The sequence below is a fragment of the Jaculus jaculus genome, chromosome 5 (assembly GCF_020740685.1).
Source record: "Jaculus jaculus isolate mJacJac1 chromosome 5, mJacJac1.mat.Y.cur, whole genome shotgun sequence".
Classification (NCBI taxonomy): domain Eukaryota; kingdom Metazoa; phylum Chordata; class Mammalia; order Rodentia; family Dipodidae; genus Jaculus; species Jaculus jaculus.
In genome coordinates, this window is record NC_059106.1 from 50,449,413 (window position 1) to 50,469,067 (window position 19,655).

Below are 19,655 nucleotides of genomic sequence, written 5' to 3' on the forward strand. Positions count from 1 at the left end.
CCTCCCTGGTCTCTTGGATTGATAGCCAGTGACTGAGGCAACCGGGCACAGAGCCAGGAGGTGGGGACCAGGCTCAGGTAGGCTCACCAGGTTGCAGGGTGAAATTAAAAGGGAGGAGAGAGCACCAGCCCATCAGACTGCACGCTCTCCTACCTGGTGGCCAGGTGTCCCCGAGACGAGCCGGGGAGCCGGGGCGTGCGGCCACCAGGTGCCTGAGCTGACCTGGGAGGCGGGGAGCCGGCCACAGGATGGCCCCCCAGAGGACAGTGCAACTGTCCCTGAAGAAACCCACCCAAGCTGTGTGTGTAGTGGATGTGGAAACACTGGTAGATGTCCACAGGTGAGAGACTGGGATCCATGCTAAGCTTGAGTTGGGGGGGGGGGCTCTAGGCTGATGGAACTCGGAGGACCTGACAAGAGGTCATTTTGACAGCAAGGAATTTGGGAGTGTCTGCAGATCCTAGAAGGGATGGACTAGGTTCTGGGCAGGTATGCCTGGGTCAGGACGTTGAGTCCAGCTCCTGGATGACGGTCACCTTGGGAGGCCACTTTGAACTCTGGGACCAGATGCTGAAATCTGGGCTCTGTCTTCTGACCGGAGTGTAGCAGCAGAAGGAATATTGGCTCAAGCCAGCCAGGAGGGCTCTGGGTTTCCCCTTTATCGCTCCATGTTTGGCCAACTCTGCGCCGCTCTGCATTGAGGGCTGTGTATGGCATTTTGACCCTTGGAGACCAGCCAGGGCCAACTAGGGTGACTGGACTCAGGAGGGAGTGGTCAGGGGACAACTCAATGACCTAATCTAAGAAATGAGCCTGAAGCAAAAGCTGGGACTTAGGCTGGCCGTGAATGATGGTGACGATGGCGATGGGAGTGATAATGATGATGGTGACGGCAGTGGCCGTGATGGTGGCGCCGTGATAGCAGTAAATGACAGCACGTGAGTGGGCCAGCTTCTCCTGTTCTTCCAAATTGTGTCCTCGCTGTGCCTCGCAGGGGACACAGGGACCTGGCTCAGCCTCAGCTTTCCTACTTGGCCACTGAGTAGTCGTCCACGGTGATCTCTGGGGCCTCTGCATCTGTCTCCTGACTCCATCTCTGCGATGGGGTCCCAGGAGGGGGTTCCGTCCACGGGGAGCTAAGGACTATGGGGTCCCAGGCAATAGCTGAGCTCCCGTCATTCTCTTGGGTCTTAGCACCTGTGTTTTCTCAACCAGTGAATGAATGCCATGCGCCACTGCCCACCTAGCCTTCAGTCTCAGAAACCTTACTGTCCCTCTTTGGGACAGTGTCACTGGGGTCCTAGTGACAGGTATGGGGACAGTCAGGAGCCCTGGAAGCCAGACCTTGAGCCTATCTGCTGCTGGGGCCTTGGTGTTAGATCTGGTTTCCTCCATGTGGCCAGTGGGGTCCCTTTTGCCCCTGCCCTTTTATTTTATTTTATATCTTATTTATTTGAGAGAGAGAATGAGAATGGATGCACCAGGGCCTCCAGCCACTGCAAACAAACTCCAGATGCATGCGCTACGATGTACATCTGGCTTACGTGGGTTCTGGGCAATGGAACCTGGGTTCTTAGACTTTGAAGGCAAGCATCTTAAACGTTAGCCACCTCTCCAGCTCCACCACTGCCCTTTTACCTCAAGGCTCCAGGTTCAATGAATAAAGAATGAAATTCCCAATAAGAAGAAAGGAAGTGAGAGAGAGGAGTTTTGTTAGGGGCGCTGGGGCTTTATGCATATTGGGCAAGCTGTGTACCACCAAGCGGCCGCATCCCCAATAACTTCTCTAGAGATTGCATGAGCCCACCTATGTGGCAACAGCCTGCTGTTTCACTGAAGCCTGGAGGAACCGTGCCATCCTGCATGGCTTCTGGCAATCCTGAGGGCAGGGAAGGAGTCCCTCATGGGTCCCACCATCCTGATTCTAGGCCATCTCACTCTGGGGCGAGGTTAACTCCAGAAGGTACTCTCAACCTTCAGACCTGGGTCATATCTCTGTCTCAGGACTGAACACTTGACCGGGAGAGTGCTCAGTCCATGGCCCTCATGGCCCTCATGGCCCCATGTTGAACATGCTATGTGATGAGCCGGGTGTTTTCTGTAGCCCGGTGTGGATTTAAAGGGCCCAGACCCTGAAGTTAAACAGACCCCACTGACTCATCCTGGCTCCGTTCATCCTTGGCTGGGTACCTCAGGCATGCTGCTATACTTCCCGGAGCCCGTTTCGGCTCTTGACGGATGAGCAGACAGTACCATCTTAATGGGTTTGCGAGGGAGGGGACAAATGAGACATGCACAGAGACCCTGGCATATTGGGTGCCCTGGAAGTGAAGGATTCTGGGGATTCCCCCCCCCCATGTCTTCCCATTGCTTCTCAGAGGTGGGAGGGGATGTGGATGGTACTGAACATGTAGATAAGACACCAAAACCCTTGGCATCTTCTTGTTGTAGTCAGCGCAGGTGAGGGCAGAGGTTGCCGTCTGGGCTGTAGCAGCTGCCATCTGGGAGGGACTGAAGTGACATGAGAGACCTGAACCTCCAGCCCTGGGACCCTGCACTCCAGGAGATGATGAGTGTCACAGTCACCGGGAGTCACCTGTAGGGCACAGGAGTTCTTGCTGCAGCTCCGAGGAGGCGTCTTTTGCCCAGGAGAGCAGCAGCTGTCTGGAGAAGGTGTCTGGAGCTAGCAGGCCTGCAGGGTCCCCTGAGCTCCCCCGGGGCTGAGCTGTCCTAGAGCGAGGCTCCCTTGATGAAGAACGTGGGGTCCCTCACCTCTTTGCTCAGTGTCTGGCTCCAGCTAAGGCTGAGGAAAGGGCTTCTCACTGCTCTTGTGGATAGATGTGGGGAGCTCCCCCCCCACCAGCTGAGCAGCGTGCAGGTCACCTGCATGGCTTGGAGTCTGAGCCCTCCAGACAAAGGGTGCGGAAGAGTGACGTCAGAGGAAGTGATTAATCCCCCAGGGGCTGCATAGTCTGGCTATGTGGAGAAATATTTGTGACTGGGATAGCTGTGTGCCGTGTGGTAACTCCGTCTAGGGAGCCTTTAGGATCTCAGGACTTAGTACACACTACAGTCGAACCTGCACCCCATGGAGGTCTAGCTCAGCACCCAGGCCTCTATGCCCCAGAAGGCTGGCCCACCACTCTGAACTCCAATGGGCTAGCTCACTATTCTGACCACCTCACTCCAATGGGCTAGCTCACCACTCTGACACCCTCACTTCAGTGGGCTAGCTCACCACTCCTCACAGCACTTCAGGATGAGGGGGGCAGGGGAAGAGGTATTGTCAATTTCCCAGATGACCCATGAGGAGACTGGGGGCCAGAATAGCTCCTGGGCTTCCTGAATTCCAAAACCCACATTGCCGCCTGTGGTGTGTCCCTTCCTGCTGTTTATTTTATTTACATGAGTAGAACTGAGCTCCCGGTGAAGTAATTACAACGTGATGGGACACTAATTTCTGGGACTGACAGGCTGTAAGTACCAGGCGCCAGCTGGGGCCGGGCTGGGCACCTTCTCTCCCTGCTGCATCCTGTCACTGGACCCAGAGCAGGACAAGCACCCTTGTTTGAACCTGACAGTCAGGGCTTAACTTTGCAAGTCCTTGAGAACATGAGGTGGGATGAGAGCTGTCCTCGGCTTCCTGGGACCTCACAGCTGCGGTCTGCAACAAGGTGAGACACTGATACTGGGCAGAATGTGGTGACACTGGCCTGTCACCCCAGCTCTCAAGAGGCTGAGGCAGGAGCATCACAAGTTCAAGACCTGCCTGGTCTACGGAATGAGTTCAAGGTCAGCTTGGGCAACTTAGTGAGAACCTCAAAATATAAAGTAAAATGAGGGCCGGGGATGTAGCTCAGTGGCAGAAAGCTTGCCTAACATGCACGAGGTCCATCCCTAGCATTGCAGAAATACAACAAAACAAAACAAAACAGAAAATGGATAACGGTTTTTGCTTTGGAAAGTGGCCTCAAGCTCCTCTTCCCTGTGTCCCGGGATCCTCGTTGCCTCCTGTTATATTGAGCCTGACCGGGAATCTTTCTCTCCACATTGACCTCCTCAGGCCTCTCTTCACTTCTTTTTTTTCTTTTTTTTTGTAATTTTTTGGTACTTTTATTTATTTGAGAGTGACAGACAGAAGAGGCAGATAGAAAGAGAATGGGCGCTCCAGGGCCTCCAGCCCCTGCAAAAGAACTCCAGACGCGTGCGCCCCCTTGTGCATCTGGCTAACGTGGGTCCTAGAGAATTGAGCCTCGAACTGGGGTCTTTAGGCTTCACAGGCAAGCGATTAACCGCTAAGCCATCTCTCCAGCCCTCTCTCTTCACTTCTAAGGCTTAGGTCTGTCCCCACCTCCACAGCTCCCATCCTGCCTCTCATTGAGGGCCAGAGAGCTGAGAGGGACCAGAGCCTGCTGAGTGCAGCTTCTACTGTCCTGAGCAGGTGGACCTGAGAGAAGATTCTAGGTCCAAACAGTGGAGAGGGCTGTTGGCCTATGATACAGATCCCTCCTCACCCCCAGAACGTGTTCTTCTGACCGCTGTCCCCTCCTTGCAGTCCTGCCCCTCCCCCCACGTTGGAGGATGGGATGCCAGGCTGGAGAAGGATCAGAGCCACCTGGCAGGAGGCAGGGACAGAGCCCAGCTGTGAACTGGAAAGCCTGTTAGCACCCAGGCCCTGCACTGCTGCTAAGGAAGCTGGGCGCTGCAGGCCTGGCCTCTCAGGAGGGACAGCCCCAGAGCAGAGTCCCTGTCACCCTGCATCAGAGTCCAAGGCCACTTGAAGCCCTGCTAGCAAGCACTTCCCTCATAGCTTTCCCACTATATAGCAGCCCAGCATTAGGTGAGCTAGGCAAAAGAAAGACGCAGACTCCACAAGGGACCCTCCCTAGCTGCAGCCAAGGTCTCGTGAGTCAGGAGGGCCATCAAGGCTCTGGACATGGGCATGGGGTGGAGTGGGTAGACCAGAGGAAGGAGGAAGACTAAGTTCTCTCCTCCCCAACCCCAACCACGGGCATCAAGCCGGCTGCTTCCTTAGGAGGACGTTCAAGGAAGTAGAGCCACTTCAGGGGCCCCTCAGCATGGGATGTCGCTGCTAGTCCTGACTCTCCGCTGGAGTTCTGGCTGGTCCTTGAAGGCTGTGTGACTTTGGGTCACTCACTTAGTCTGCTTTCTCCCTGGCTAGGTAGGGTGACATCAGCCATTGTTTGTGCAGCTGACATCTTTATCGTTCTCACTTTACTCATGAGGAATTTCATCACCCACAGGATGCAGCTCTACTTGGGGGAGGGGAAACGTGACTCATGGCACTGACTTGAAATTCACAGCTCTTTCTCCTGGGGTCCTTTGACCCTAACCCTGTGTACCTCTGCTGGGAAGAGCAGGGAGTGACAACTGCCCCATTGGCCCTGTGTCCACTGGAGGGAAGGCCTGCCGCGGGCCCCCCTTCTGGATTCGCTGGGCCACCTGCACTGAACAATGACAGGGCGTTGTAAGCCGCCCACGAGTCACCTAGTGATGGCTATCTCTAGTAAGACAGAAGGCGCAGTCACACCCTGTGTGGTGCAGACCTGGGGCTGGGGAATGTGCATATGCCAGGGAGGTTAGCTGTTAGCCACCATCAGCCAGGGTAGGATGGAGGGGATCAAGCTGAGAGAAGGAGGGCCACGTGTCTGAGTGACTTCCGGTCACCAAGCACACCACGCTGTTGAGGAGCCTCCTGCTATGTTGTGTTCCCATTCAGCACACGCCTTCCACCTGCTCTGGAGAGGAGTCCACATGCCCTGCGCCTGCATGGAGAAGCTACCCAAAAGACAGGGCATTGGGTGTTTGTTCTTTATTTTAAGGCGTGTGTGTATGGTGGGGGGGGGGTGGTAAACGTTGGACATTGTGTGTGTAGAGTATGTGTGATGTGATGTGCGTGTGGTTCATGCATGTGTGTGTGCCCTGTGCTCACATGTGTGGAGGAGAGCATCAGGTGTCCTTCCTTCTCTTTTCCCTTAGCCACCTGTTTCCTTGAGACAGTCTCCCCTCAACCCAGAAATTCTGCCTTGGCTGTTTTTAGTCAGTCGGTAAGCCCCAGCGATCCTCTGGTTTCCGTTCCCTGCCTATATCCAGCTGTTTTTGGTTTTTTGTTTGTCTGTTTGTTTGTTTCGAGGTAGGGTCTCACTCTAGCCCAGGCTGACCTGGAATCCACTCTGTCATCTCAGGGTGGCCTCGAACTCACAGTGATCCTTCTACCTCTGCCTCCCGAGTGCTGGGATTAAAAGTGTGCACCGCTATGCCCAGCTCTACCCAGCTGTTTATGTGGGTACTGGGGAATCGAACTGTGGTGGTCTCAGCTTGCACAGAAAGTGATCTTAGCTGTGGAGCCATCTTCTCAGTACCTTGTTTTGTTTTGTTGAGATGGTCTATAGCCCGGGCTGGCCTTGAACGCTGTTCCTCCTGCCATGGCCTCCTGAATATTTGGTGTCACAGGTGTACATCACCTCGGCCTGCAGGTGCTGGCTTCAGCATCTAGCAGAGTGTCTCAGTTTTCTGGACAAAGGGGTCATAGCAGCTGTCACATCCATGGCCCGAATCATCCCTTCCTGGGTCTGCCCATCCCCTCGAGGCCTCTCTGATGCCCCTCTTGGCAGCAATGACCACAATGAAGCCTCGGAGGCAGGTATGGCTATGACTTCCATTTTGCAAAGAAACAAACACAGAGAGGTGAAGAGACTTTTCTGGAAGGCTTATCATGGAAGTCATGCTTACCATGATACCATCAAAGCACATGAGAGACTTTTAAAAATATTTTTTAAGATTTATTTTTATTTATTAGAGACAGAGAGAGGGGAAGAGACAGAGAGAGAGAATGGGTGCACCAGGGCCTCTAGCCACTGCAAATGAACTCCAGACACATGCGCCACCATGTGCATCTGGCTTATGTAGGACCTGGAGAATCGAGCCTGGGTCTTTATGCTTCCCAGGCGAGGCTCTTAACCACTAAGCCATCTCTCCAGCCCCATATGAGAGACTTTGTAAAAGTCACATGGCCTGCAATTGCTGGGGTTGGGATTTGAAGTCAGGTCTGCCTGATTCTATGAGCTCAACTCAAAGGGAGCTCCTTATCTGGATATCATCCACGTGGCTGGGTTAGTGTGAGGGACAGGGTGGAGTGAGGGCTGTGGGTGCGCATGGAGGTTGAACCCCACCTCTGTGCTGTGGTCCCCTGACTGTACTCTGCCTCCTCTCTGCTCTGTATCCCCAGTGACCCACACCCATCCCAGCTTGGCAGGCCACCTGCAGGGGACAGAAACAGATGGAGAGTAGAGACTGTGGGCAGGGCCGCAGACCAAGGGTCAGAGTAGGTCATTCTTCATCGTGTCCCTGGAGCCTGGTGCTGTGCAGGACAACAGCAGCGTTCAGGGGAGTGTGTTGAGAACAGCCACTCACAGTCCTTTTTATTAAAACAATTTTTTTTGCTTATTTTTATTTATTTATTTGCAAGTGACACACAGAAAAAGAGGCAGAAAGAGAGAGAGAGAGAGAGAGAGAGGGAGAGAATGGGCGCGCCATGGCCTCCAGCCACTGCAAACGAACTTCAGACGCGTGTGCCCCCGTTATGTATCTGGCTAACGTGGGTCCTGGGGAATCGAGCCTCGAACCAGGGCCCTTAGGCTTCATAGGCAAGCGCTTAACCGCTAAGCCATCTCTCCATCCCCCTTATTTTTTGATGTTCGTGCACATATGTGTGCATGTGTACACGTGTGAGTGCAGGTATATGCATGAAATGGCGTGCATGTGGAGTCACAGGACAAGGACGAGTTCGGGTGTCAGCCTTCACCTTCTACCTTGTTTGAGGCAGGGTCTCTCATTGCTCATCACTGCACATCCACGGGCTTCTATTTCTGACCCAACTTTTCCCCTAGGCGTGCTGGGATTACAGCTGCAGGTACTATTGTGTCTGGCTTTTACATGGGTTCTGGGGTTCCGAACTTGCATGGCGAGCACTTTATCCACTAAGCCATCCTCCGCTACACCCGCACAGTCTTAATGGGAGCTCTGTGGTTTTCGGGGTCAGAGTTCTGGGGTGCACGCGGCCAGCCTGTGGGACTGTCTGCCTTGGTGGGGCCTGAGACTACAGCCTGATCCTTGGATCCCAGGAGAACTTTCCACAGAGCTGGCGGGCTCAGGGGGGACGGACAGTCACCTAGACCATGCCCCTTCCAGAGTCAGTCCAGGACACCCGGGCATTGACACATTAGGCTCCTGGTGGCCGGGGCTGCTCCTCCACCTGGCATTCCATTCCGTGCCATCCTCCCCTTTCTGCCAGCTGTTGCAGGACTGGAGCTCTGGGAGGGATTAGGTCTCCATAATCATGCAGGAGACCCTCCCCAGGCTCGTGAACCCCATACCTCAGGTCCTTGGACAAGTTTATTCAGGAATCAATTGGAAAGTGTGGACTCACAGAAGAGGAAGTTAGGAGATTTTGAGCGAGAGTGGAGGTGAGATGGAAAGAAAAAGTGTGAAAGAGAAAAAATGTATGAAAAGAGAAGTTCCCCTCTAGCCACTTGGTGGAAAGAGAGAGAACAAACCTGGAATATCTCATGCAGAGGCATGAATTAAGTCCTATTATAAATGAGGCATCCAATGAGCATGAGCCTCATTGCCTTGCGGAGTTCAGGAAAGACTCTGATTTGATTCAGGACTCCCTCCCTCACCCCCAAGCTCATTGAGGAAGAATCAGGAGCTGCCTCTTCTGCTTGTATCCATCTTGGATGAAGCAGAGTCAGGCTGGAGTTCTAGTCTTACCAGGGAAGAGTGGCATCTAGGTTTCTTTGGGCGTGTCCCTAGCTGACTATATAAAAAAGCCACTTCACGCCTAACCCGTGTGTCTCATCACCACTGGCCATCACAGGGGTGACAACCTCTAATGATATGCTGGTCCCTGCCCCTAGGTCTTCCCCCCACATACCTGAATCTGATGAAAGAATACATTTTCGGGCTGGAGAGATGGCTTAGTGGTTAAGCGCTTGCCTGTGAAGCCTAAGGACCCCGGTTTGAGGCTCGGTTCCCCAGGACCCATGTTAGCCAGATGCACAAGGGGGCGCACGCATCTGGAGTTTGTTTGCAGAGGCTGGAAGCCCTGGCGCGCCCATTCTCTCTCTCTCCCTCTATCTGTCTTTCTCTCTGTGTCTGTCACTCTCAAATAAATAAATTAAAAATTAAAAAAAAAGAATACATTTTCAATCGACTGTAAAGGCTCGTCCATGCTCTACACCCTCTCTGCCCTGTGATCTGTCTGGACATATCCTCCCAGCCATGCTGGGTAGGGGGAGTGCTGTGGCTTGGCCTGGATTTCTGCTTGCCTCTGCTTCATGCTTTGGAATAACTTCTTACTTTAATTACATGTATGCCTTTTCTGTAATCTCTGAGTCTACCATGTGTGTATTTTCTTTTAAAAAACATATTTATTTATTTGAGAGAGAAAAAGAGGGAGAGAGAGAAAGAGAGAGCAAGAGCGAGAGAATGGGTGCGCCAGGGCCTCTAGCCACTGCAAACACCCTCCAGATGCATGCTCCCCCTTGTATGTCTGGCTTACATGGGTCCTGGAAAATCAAACTAGGATCTTTGGCTTTGCAGGCAAACACATTTAACTGCTAAGCCGTCTCTCCAGCCCTTTTCTTCATACTCCAGATCTACCATGTGGGTATCTCCTCTAAACTTTGAGCCTGCTGTCTTTGTCACTTCTCTAAACTTGGGGTAACCAAGGGTGTAGCTCTCTTTACTACCCATGTTTCATCTGACTTTCCTGGGCTCTGCTTTCGTTCTTTCTCTCTGCTGTTCCTCCTTAAACCATCACCACTTTCTCTCTTAACTTTCTTCCATGGGGAGGCTCAGGGCAAATGCTGTGCCTTCCACACTAGTGCGCGTTTCTTCTAAATCTCCCTACGTGAGCTCCTAGGTTCTCTCTCCCATGTGCTTGTGGCTCTACTCCAGCCTCTTCCTAGTCCTCCATTTCTTGTAAATGAACCTCATTAACTATGCCGAGCCTTCCACACGAGTGTGTGATCCCCCCACCACCCCATAAAGAATTAAAAATAAAATATTTTTTTAAAGGGCTGGAGAGATGGCTTAGCAGTTAAGGCGCTTGCTTGCAAAGCCTAAGGACCCAGGCTCCATTCCCCAGTAGTCATGTAAAGCCAGATGCACAAGGAGGCGCATGCGCCTGGAGTTCATTTGCAATGGTTGGAGGCCCTGGCATGTCCATTCTTCCCCCCCCCCCCACATAAATAAATAAATAATAAAGTTTTTTAATGTTAAAAAAGCTACTTTACTCCTAATCTGTATGTCTCACCACCACTGGCCATCACAGGGCTGAGAAGCCCCAAGGACACACTGGTCCCCGTCCCCTGCCCACCTAGCTCCTGTCACCATGTATCAGTAATGGCCAAGCCACAGATCGAGTACATGTCACCCTCTCCCTGGAGACCAGGTGATAAACTTCCTAGTGGCTGAGCAGCAGAAGGTAGAAGCTTCTAGACAGGGAAGTTTGCAGCCTAGCAAAAGGAAATGCTTTCTAATTACAGAGAAGGGTGTGAAGGGTGTCATGGGAAGTGCTCAGGCCGGAAGACCTGCTGGGGCAGGTGGGGACGAGAAACTGGCTTTTGGGCCTCTGGGCCCTTATCCTGCCCGAGGTCTTCCCCGATTTGCTCCCTAAGAGCCCCCGAAAGGGTGAGGAAGTCTTGTGGAGACATTTCTGCTTCTTCCCTGCACCCTCCCAGACCTCCTTGGATGACACGCTAATTTAGCATCAGCCCACTGAGGGAGACAACGGGGTTGCTCCCTGCTGATCAACCCGAGGGAAATTGCTTCACCTCTCCGAGATGATGTCTTCACCTGGCAAATGGGGACAGAAACGCCCACCTGGGAAGGTTACTGTGAGGAGCACTTGAGGTCACTTGACGTTGCCAGCTCAGTGTACGCCTCGTGCATATGAGGTGTTTGGAAATGTGGGCTCCATCCCCACAAGAGTCCCTGCCCCGTGCTATCCCCACGGGCGGGTGGGTACAAGCCTTGCCTTGGCAGGGTGAGGAGGGGGCCGGGGCTTTGCCTTCATCCTGCCTTCCCCATGCTCACCCTCCTTGGCACGCTCCTTTCTCCTGCAGCTGCCGTGCTCCGCGGGGGCGTGTTTGATGGCGCTGCTCTGGGCACGAAGTGGGGACAGCACAGGGTGAGTCAGGCTGAGTACTGCTCTGGGTAACACAGAGGGACCTGAAGGGGTCCCACCGATGCTGTGGGGCCCAGGGGAAAGGATTGGGGTTCTGAATCAGGGTGGGCGAGACTGCCGGGACTCTGAGACAAATGAGAGTGCCATCCACCAAATACGGTACACTTTGAACCCGGTGGTTAGGGAGCCCCCAATCAGGGGAAGGAGCCATTTAGATGTGTCCAGAGGAGGAAAATTAAGGCTCAGAGCACTCTGCAGAGGCCATTGGTTGCTCTGTGGAAGAGACGGCATGAAGTGGGTCTTTAAAAAGGAGAAAATGGGGCTGGAGGGATGGCTTAGCCATTAAGGTGCTTGCCTGCAAAACCTAAGAACCCAGGCTCCCAGGCTCAATTCTCCTGGTCCCACATAAGTCATATGCACAAGGAGGTGCATGTGTCTGGAGTTCATTTGCAGTGGCTAAAGGCCCTGATGCACCCATTCTCTCTCTTTCTCTCTCCCTCCCCATCTCAAAAATAAATTAAAAAAAAATTTAAGTAAAAATAATACAGAGAGAAAAGCTGCCCCTCACATCCCAGCAGAGATGGGGGAGGGGCATCTCAGGACAATAGTGGAAACAAAAGAATGATGGAGAATGGCTTAGGAGATGTGGAAGACAGAATGAGACTTCTGATGGGGAGGATGCCATGTGTGACATCTCACAGAGAGGCAGCAATGGGAAGGTCGCACAAGAGCTCCATGTCCTCCCAGCTCCCATGCCTGCCTGTCACTTAATCCACCACTGCCCATGGACCTGTAACAGTGCGAGCCTGGTGCCCAAGGAAGTCCTGGGTGGGTGGGGTCAGGATGCCAAGGGGATGAGAGTCCAAGGCTGCTGCAAAGCACCTGCCTGGTATAACCTGCCTCACTGGAACACCATAAGGAAAGGCTGTAGCTGTCACCTGTCACCTGCTGGGATATGGGGACAGGGAGAGGATGGCAAAGCCTTGAAGACTGTGGGGCTGACTGGAGCTGGCCTCCCAGAGGTCTAGGCAAGAGTCACTTAGGGTGACCCTGAGCCAGTGTTGCCGCTAGCTGCCTCCTGTGGGAGACCAGCTGTCCCGAGGAGGACACCTGTAGGCTGTATGTGCTGCCACACACCCAGCACCTGTGGAAGGAGGCCACCCCGCCTCAGTGTTGCTGAGCAAACCTAGGGTGGGAGCAGCCAGATCTAGACCATGGGGGGATGTCCCAGGAGCCCCAGGAGAGCTATGCCACGGTGTTTCCCCCTCCCACCACCTTTGTATTATCATCATTTCCCGCCACGACTCTGAATCCGGGCCTTATGTGGCCAGGACTGTGGCTTGGAGATGTCAACTTTTTGCTCAAAGCCGGGGGTTGGCCCTGGAGCCCTGAAAGGGTCACATCGGATCAGGCATGGGGGGCAGGTCTGTAACCCGGCAGTCAGGAGGCCGAGGCAGGAGGATCATAAGTTTGAGGAGATCCTGGGGTACAGAACGAGAACCTCAAGCGCAACAACAGCGGGGCTCTAGGCGCAGCCGGGCCAGCCCCTCTTTGGTTAGAGCCGCAGCACACTTCCCACTGCCATCTGAGCAGGCGCGTCTGCAGGGACAGAGGGAGGGGAGGCGGCAGGACACTCGTGAGCAGAGCTCTGGGCTCGTCCGGGGCTGGAGCTCAGACGGCTCAGCTCTGGCCGAGGAGGACGGGGTCGGTCACCCCAGCTCCTCACAAAGTCCCTGTCCTCGTCCACACGGACTTGATCGTGTCCCTGGCCCATGCCAGGCACGGAGCGCTGAGGACAGCAGTGTCACTGAGAGGTGCGACAGGACAGGTGGCCCTGTTCTAGAGAAGAGCCAGGCAGGTAGCAGCTGCATCACCCTGGGTGACGGGTGCCACGGGCGGGAGCGGAGCAGGGCGTGGGGAGCACGGGTTGTGGGGTCATCCACAGAACACAGTGTGCTGAAGGTGGCCAGGGACGGCCTCTGAGAAGGAAGTAGAGAACCAGGCATTCTAGAAGTGTCTGTGAACAGAATGTTCTAGACACAAGCTTGGCTTGGTTGAGGAGGGACAGGCAGGGAGCACAGAGTGGGGAGGGACAGAGAGGGAGGGAAGGAGGTTTGGAGGGGGTCAGGACCTATGGGAAGGTTCTGAACCAGAAGAAAGGCTTTGCACTAATAAACCCATCAGAAGTAGAAAATAGAGGCTGGAGAGGAGAGGTGGCCCAGAGGTTGAAGGTACTTGATTGCAAGCCTGCTGGCCTGGGTTCAATTTCCTTATACCCATGTAAAGCCAGATTTAAAAAAAAAATTGGCACATGGGTCTGGAGTTCTTTGCAGTACTAAGAGGCCCTGGTTGTACCCATACTCTCTCATAAATAAATAAGTAATATGTTGAAAATATCAGGTTAGGGATGTAGCTGAGTTGAGTTGGTAAAGGGCCTGCTTAGCATGCCCAAGGCTCTGGATTCAGTCTCTGCACCACCAAAAACAAAAATTAAAAATATCCATCAAAAGTTCATTTAATTCAAATAATGTCTTTACTTGGCCCAGCTGGATACACGAGTCTATGGTTGGCTGTCCGCTGATGTGTGTGGTTTGTTGGCCAGTTTCATTGACAATGTGAAACATGTTACATGGGTTTTTCTTTCAGCAAGTCACAGAAGTCTAAGCCGAGCCACCAGAAGGAACTATTGGCTTTTTAAAGATGAAGGCAGGGGCTAAGATAAGTGGTCTGTGGGCGAAGTGTCATGAAAGCATGAGACCCTGAGCTCAGGTTCCCGGCACCTGTGTAAAAAGACAGCCACTCGGGGACTGGAGAGATGCCTTAGCCGTTAAGACATTTGCCTGCAAAGCTACAGGATCCCGATTCAACTCTCCAGGACCCACGTAAGCTAGATGCACAAGGGGGCGCACGCATCTGGAGTGCGTTTGCGGTGGCTGGAGGCCCTGGTGCGTCCATTCTCTCTCTCTTTTTCTCTCTTTAAAAAAAAAAAAAAAAAAAGACACTCCTGTAATCCCAGCACTGGTGGGGTAGAGACAGGAAGGTCCCTGGAACTTGTTGGCTAGGTTTAGTGAGAGACCCTGTCCCAGAAAGTAAGATGAAGAGCAACTGAAGAAGACCTTGAATGTTTAACTCTGACCTGCACATGTACACATGAGCACCTGCACACACATGTGCCCCCACACATATGGCCACATACATGCTACACACTCATTAAGGAATAGGTTTTTAAGTAGTTCTTTTATTTAGTTTTTCTACATTTGAGAAAGAGAGAGTCAGATAGAGAGAGGAAATGGGCACTCCAGGGCCTCTAGCCATTGCAAATGAACTCCAGATGCATGCACCACCTTGTGCATCTGGCTTATGTGGGTTCTGGGGAATTGAACCTGGGTCCTTAGGCCTCTCAAGCAAGTGCCTTAACTGCTAAGCCATCTCTCCAGCCAAAATAATAATATTTTTAAAACACAACAAAAATAAATTTATGGCTGGAGAACTTAGTTAAGGCACTTGCCTGCTAAGCCAAAGGACCTCAGTTCAATTCCCCAGGACCCACTTAAGACAAATGCACATGGTGACACATGTGTCTGGAGTTCATTTGCAGTGGTAAGAGGCCCTGGTGTGCCCATTCTCTCTCTTTCTCTTTCTATGCCTCTCTCTCTAATAAATAAATAAAATAATTTTTAAAATTAAAAATATTATGATTTGTTTACTTGAGAGACAGAGAATATGAATGCACAAGGCCTCTTGTTGCCGCAAACTAACTGCAGACACATGCTCCACTTGGTGCATCTGGCTTTATGTGGATACTAGAGAATTGAACCTGGGCCATCAGGCTTTGCAGGCAAGTGTTTTTAACCATTGAACCATCTTCCCAACATCCTCTGGTGTTGTATTTTTTGAAAGAGCTTCTCACTCCTAGCCTTAACTAACTTGGAAATCACTCTATAGTCCAGGATGGCCTTGAACTCATGGCAATCCTCCTGCCTCAGTCTCTGATTAAAAGTATATGCTACCATACCCAGTGGGATTTATTTTATTTTTTAAATTATTTACTTACTTGCAGACAGAGAGAGAGAGAGAGAGAGAGAGGCACCTGACACTGCAAACAAACTCCAGAAACATACACTACTTTGTGCATCTGGCTTTATGTGGAAAATTGAGCCTGAGCCATCAGAATCTGCAAGCAAGAGCCTTTAACCTCTGAGCCATCTCCCTAGCCTCCCAGGATTTTTTTTTTTTTTGTAAAAGTTAAAAAAAAATAATGGTAACAAGTACTGGAAGCTCATTGCTTTTTCTTGCATGCTGCCCTTATCTGTGTGGTAGAAATAGCAGAGTTATGGGATGCCACTGAAACTCTGACCTCAGGGGTGCTGGGCTGAGAGCCTGACACAGAGCACCCCAGCAATCATCAGCTTTACATTTTGTGGCTTAAAACATTTTTAAAAAATAGGATCTCATTAGCTCAGGCTGGTCTTGAAGTCTCTCTCTCTCTCTCTCTCTCTCTCTCTCTCTCTCTCTTTCTTTCTCTTATTTGGTTTTTCAAGGTAGGGTCTCACTCTAGCCCAGGCTGACCTGGGATTCACTATGTAGTCTCAGGGTGGCTTCAAACTCATAGTGATCCTCCTACCTCTGCCTCCCAAGTAGTGGGATTAAAGATGTGTACCACTATCTGGGTTTAATCTCTCTTTATTGTCAAGGATAACGTTGAATTTCTGATCCTCCTTCTTCCACCTTGGAGCGTTGGGAACACAGGCACGCACCACTCCACGGTTTACGCAGTGCTGGGATGGAACCCAGGGCTCTGTGCACACTGGGCAAGCGCCCTACCCACATGCCATGCCTCTAGCACCACAGGCTATTGTCTTGACCATCTAGACGGCAAGTGCTGGGGGAAAGGCGAATGGTACAGATAAAACTTGACAGTGGGTCATGTCTGGAACAGTTAGATCTGGGTTAGCTCAGAATCAGAGGTAGAACCCTTCCAACATTTCGTGACTCAGAGAAGTTGCTCACGTCGTTGATGGATGGGCATACTGGACACACAACTTCACTATTTCACTGTTGTCTGGTGGGTGACACAAACATCACATTCAGGTGGCCCATCACACTTAATGACTGACAATGCTTTTATTTTGTGAAAGGATTATCAGGCTGGGATGCCATGGCCTTGTCAAATCATGGCAGAGCTGTAACCACAGGCTGTCTACACTAACAAGAAAGAGGCTGTACAGAACCCGTGCAATGCTGACCGATCAAAACTGACCCCTAAGGGCCGGGGAGACGGCTCAGTGGGGAAGAGCACTTGCTGTGCAAGCATGAGGGTTTGAGAAAGCCTGAGACAGCCTGAGTTCGATCCCTGGCAACCATTTAAACACTGTGTGGCCATGCATGCTTGTACCCCAGTTCTGTGGGGGGGGGCATGGAAAGAGGAGTGTTGCTGGGGAGGGTTCCAGAGCCCACATGGGTTGTAGATGCGGCTCCCAGGAACTGTTTCATAGAGAGTGCCCCAGAAACCAGGGTGGGAGTGAGGGGAGCACTGGTTCTCAGAATGGATGGTGCCCCCGTGCAAGTCAGGGGCAGGCTTGGCTGGAGCTCAGAAGCAGGTGTGCTGGCATATAGGTGATGGCAGGGGGGCGGTAACCCACTTTAAGGGAGCAGAGGCAGGTCAGCAATAGCTTCCTGAGAGGAACAGAGTAAAAAAGAGAGAGAGAGAAACTAGAGCTCTTAAGAAACATGCCTTGGGTAGCTGGGCATGGTGGTACATGCCTTTTTTTTAATCCTAGTACTCAGAAGACAGAGGTAGGAGGGTTGCTGTGAGTTTGAGGTCACCCTGAGACTACATAGTGAATTCCAGGTGAGTCTGGGCTAGAATGGGGCCCTGCTTTGAGAAACCAAAAAGAAGAAGGAGTTAGAAGAGGAGGAAGAGAAGAAAAAGCAGGAGGACGAGGAGGAGAAGGAGAAGGAGAAGAGGATGAGGAGGAGAAGAAGAAGGAGGAGGAGGAGGAGAAAGAGAAAAGAAACATAGCTGGGGCTGTGGTGATTGCTCAGTGGTTAAAGGAGCTTGCTTGCAAAGCCTACTGGCCAAGGGTTTGATTCCCCAGTACCTATGCAAAGCCAGCCAGATGCAAAAAGTGGCTTATGTATCTGGAGTTTATTTGCAGCCCTGGTGCCTTTCTCTTTCCTAATAAATAAATAACAAATAAACAGGCTGGGGACCCAGGCAGAGTACCGGAAGGCCTGTGCCACAGATCCAGGCGAGCTGTGAGCAGTTCTGTAGCAGGGCATCCAGGACTGGCCTTGGCTGTGGCTGGAGCTGTGCTTGGCAGCATAGCCGAGGCATAGCTGAGCCCTGGCATTGAGAGAAGAGCAAGGTAGTGGCAGCCATGGCACAGAGTGTGCAAGGGGCTCAGCCTCCAACAATGGCAGGTCGCTGGGGCTTGAGGCCTGGCATGGACTGCCAGGAGTGAGTTTATGTCTGAGTAGGGTTGACAGGGCAGTTTGCAGCCGGTCAGTTCTTGGTAATGAAACAGCGTGGCATACACCCTACCTGAGGCCAGGTGGACGCGGGGAAAAGGCTCAAGGGGCAGGTACCACTGACAACAAAGAAAACCCGGAAACTGCAGATGGGAGATAGTGCTGGGAGTCTGCACCCTGTGGGAACAAGGCCAGAGTGACAGTGACAGGGGTTTGCATAACTCAATTCAAGAGCCGGGGGCATGGCTCAGTTCATAGACTGCTTATCTTGCACGCATGAAGCCCTGGGTTTCATCCCGAGCATTGCGTTAACCAGGTGTGGTGACACACACCTCTAATCCCAGCCCTTGGAAGGTGGAAGCAGGAGGATCAGAAGTTGTAGGCCGTCCTATGCTGCACAGTGAGTTCGAGGTCAGCTTGGGGTAAATGAAACCCTGCCTTTAAAAAAATTCAATTCAACGGGTTGGAGAGATGGCTTAGCGGTTAGGATGCTTGCCTGTGAAGCCTAAGGATCCAGGTTCGATTCTCCAGTACCCATGTAAGCCAGATGCAAATGGTGGCATCATGTGTCTAGAGTTTGTTTGCAGAGGCTGGAGGCCCTGGTGCGCCCATTCTCTCCCTTTCTTTCTCTCTCTTGCTCTCTCAAATAAATAAATAAAAATTAAAACTTCAATTCAAAATGGAGGCTTATGGACTCAAGAAAGACTGATGAGGAAGGGCCAGTGAGTAGAAAGAGGACCTGGGGAACCCCAAGGCAGGTGGGCAGGAGGTGCCCAGCCATAGGAAGATAGCTTCAAGGGAGGCACAACCACTGTGGGGGAAAGGGGCTCCAAGACGGTGGTTTGTGAGATCGAAAGATGTATGGGAGAGGGAAAGGCAGGAGGGAGATGTGATTGGGGTTTCCATGGTAACGGATGTACACTGTGATGGAGGCCTGTGGGAGGGAGGATGTGATGGGGGAGTTCATGAGAGGGTGGGGGGAACCTGTACGTCTGGTTGTCCCTCTCCACTTCTAGCCTCTCTGTAGAGAAGGACCACGGTTAGTCATCGGGACTTGTGATTATGGGAACTATGACCGTTGTCACTCTTGGTAATGGCCAAGGTGGTCTGATGCAGAAGTGTGGCATGGTGGGGGCTGAGGGAGGGTTAAGTGTTTTCTGGAAGGTTTAATATTTGAGTAGGTTCTTAGGGGCCCAAGAAAGGGTTGAGGCAGGAGGATATGGAAAATGACCCCCAGCACATCTTTGTCCTCAGGTGATATCTATAAGTGGACTTGACTTTGGTGGCCTCATCAGCATCCTCTGACTTCTCCAGGGTTGATGTTCCCATGGCCAAAGGCCTCACAGCATCTCTAGACCTGCCCTGAAACTGGCACATAGAAGCAGACAGCTTGCGTCCTTTGACTCAGAGACCAAGGAAGAAAAAGTCACCTCCCCTGCTGGCTTGGCTCTGGGTGTCCCCATAGCTCAAGTCTGCAGGGCATCCCTGTCTGAAACTAATGGGCCAGGAAGTCTGTCCCCAAGCTGGTCCCAGGGGTGGAAGTCCACTGGACTGAAGACTCTCCACCTCTGGAGTCCAGAGCTCTGGTCTTGTGTGCCCGGAGCCCTAGGGCCTGCAGCAGCTGGGTGCTACCACCCTTGGGTGCAGACGGGCCTGAGAACCCTGAGATTGGTGGAAAGTGAGAATCCATATATACGCCTTACCATGTGTCTGTGACGAGACAATGTTCTGCTTCCAGGCTGAAGTTCCAGGAGCAGGAAGAAACAAACTCACTGTCCTCTGGAGCTGGGCTGCCCGGAGGACAGACAGCAGCAAACGTTATTAAGGCAGGAAAAAGGCAAGACAGGTCCGGGGACAGGCGGGCAGGAGGCAGCCTTATCTGGAGGGTTGCTGAGAAGCTAATATTCGAGCAGAGCCTCGAGGTCTGAGGGTATGAGCCTTATAGATGTCCAGGGAGGAGCACTCATTTTTT

At 52.3% G+C, this 19,655-nt stretch overlaps 1 protein-coding gene across 1 annotated transcript in view; it reads left to right on the top strand.

Annotated features, from left to right (window-relative positions):
• The first annotated feature begins 248 nt into the window (after window positions 1-248).
• Window positions 249-19,655, top strand: part of Padi3 (peptidyl arginine deiminase 3) — a 43,358-nt gene continuing 23,951 nt past the window's right edge. Inside the window, exon 1 of the mRNA XM_045150541.1 lies at window positions 249-340. Within this exon, the coding sequence (XP_045006476.1) occupies window positions 249-340 (92 nt within the window). The remainder of the gene's footprint in view (window positions 341-19,655) is intronic.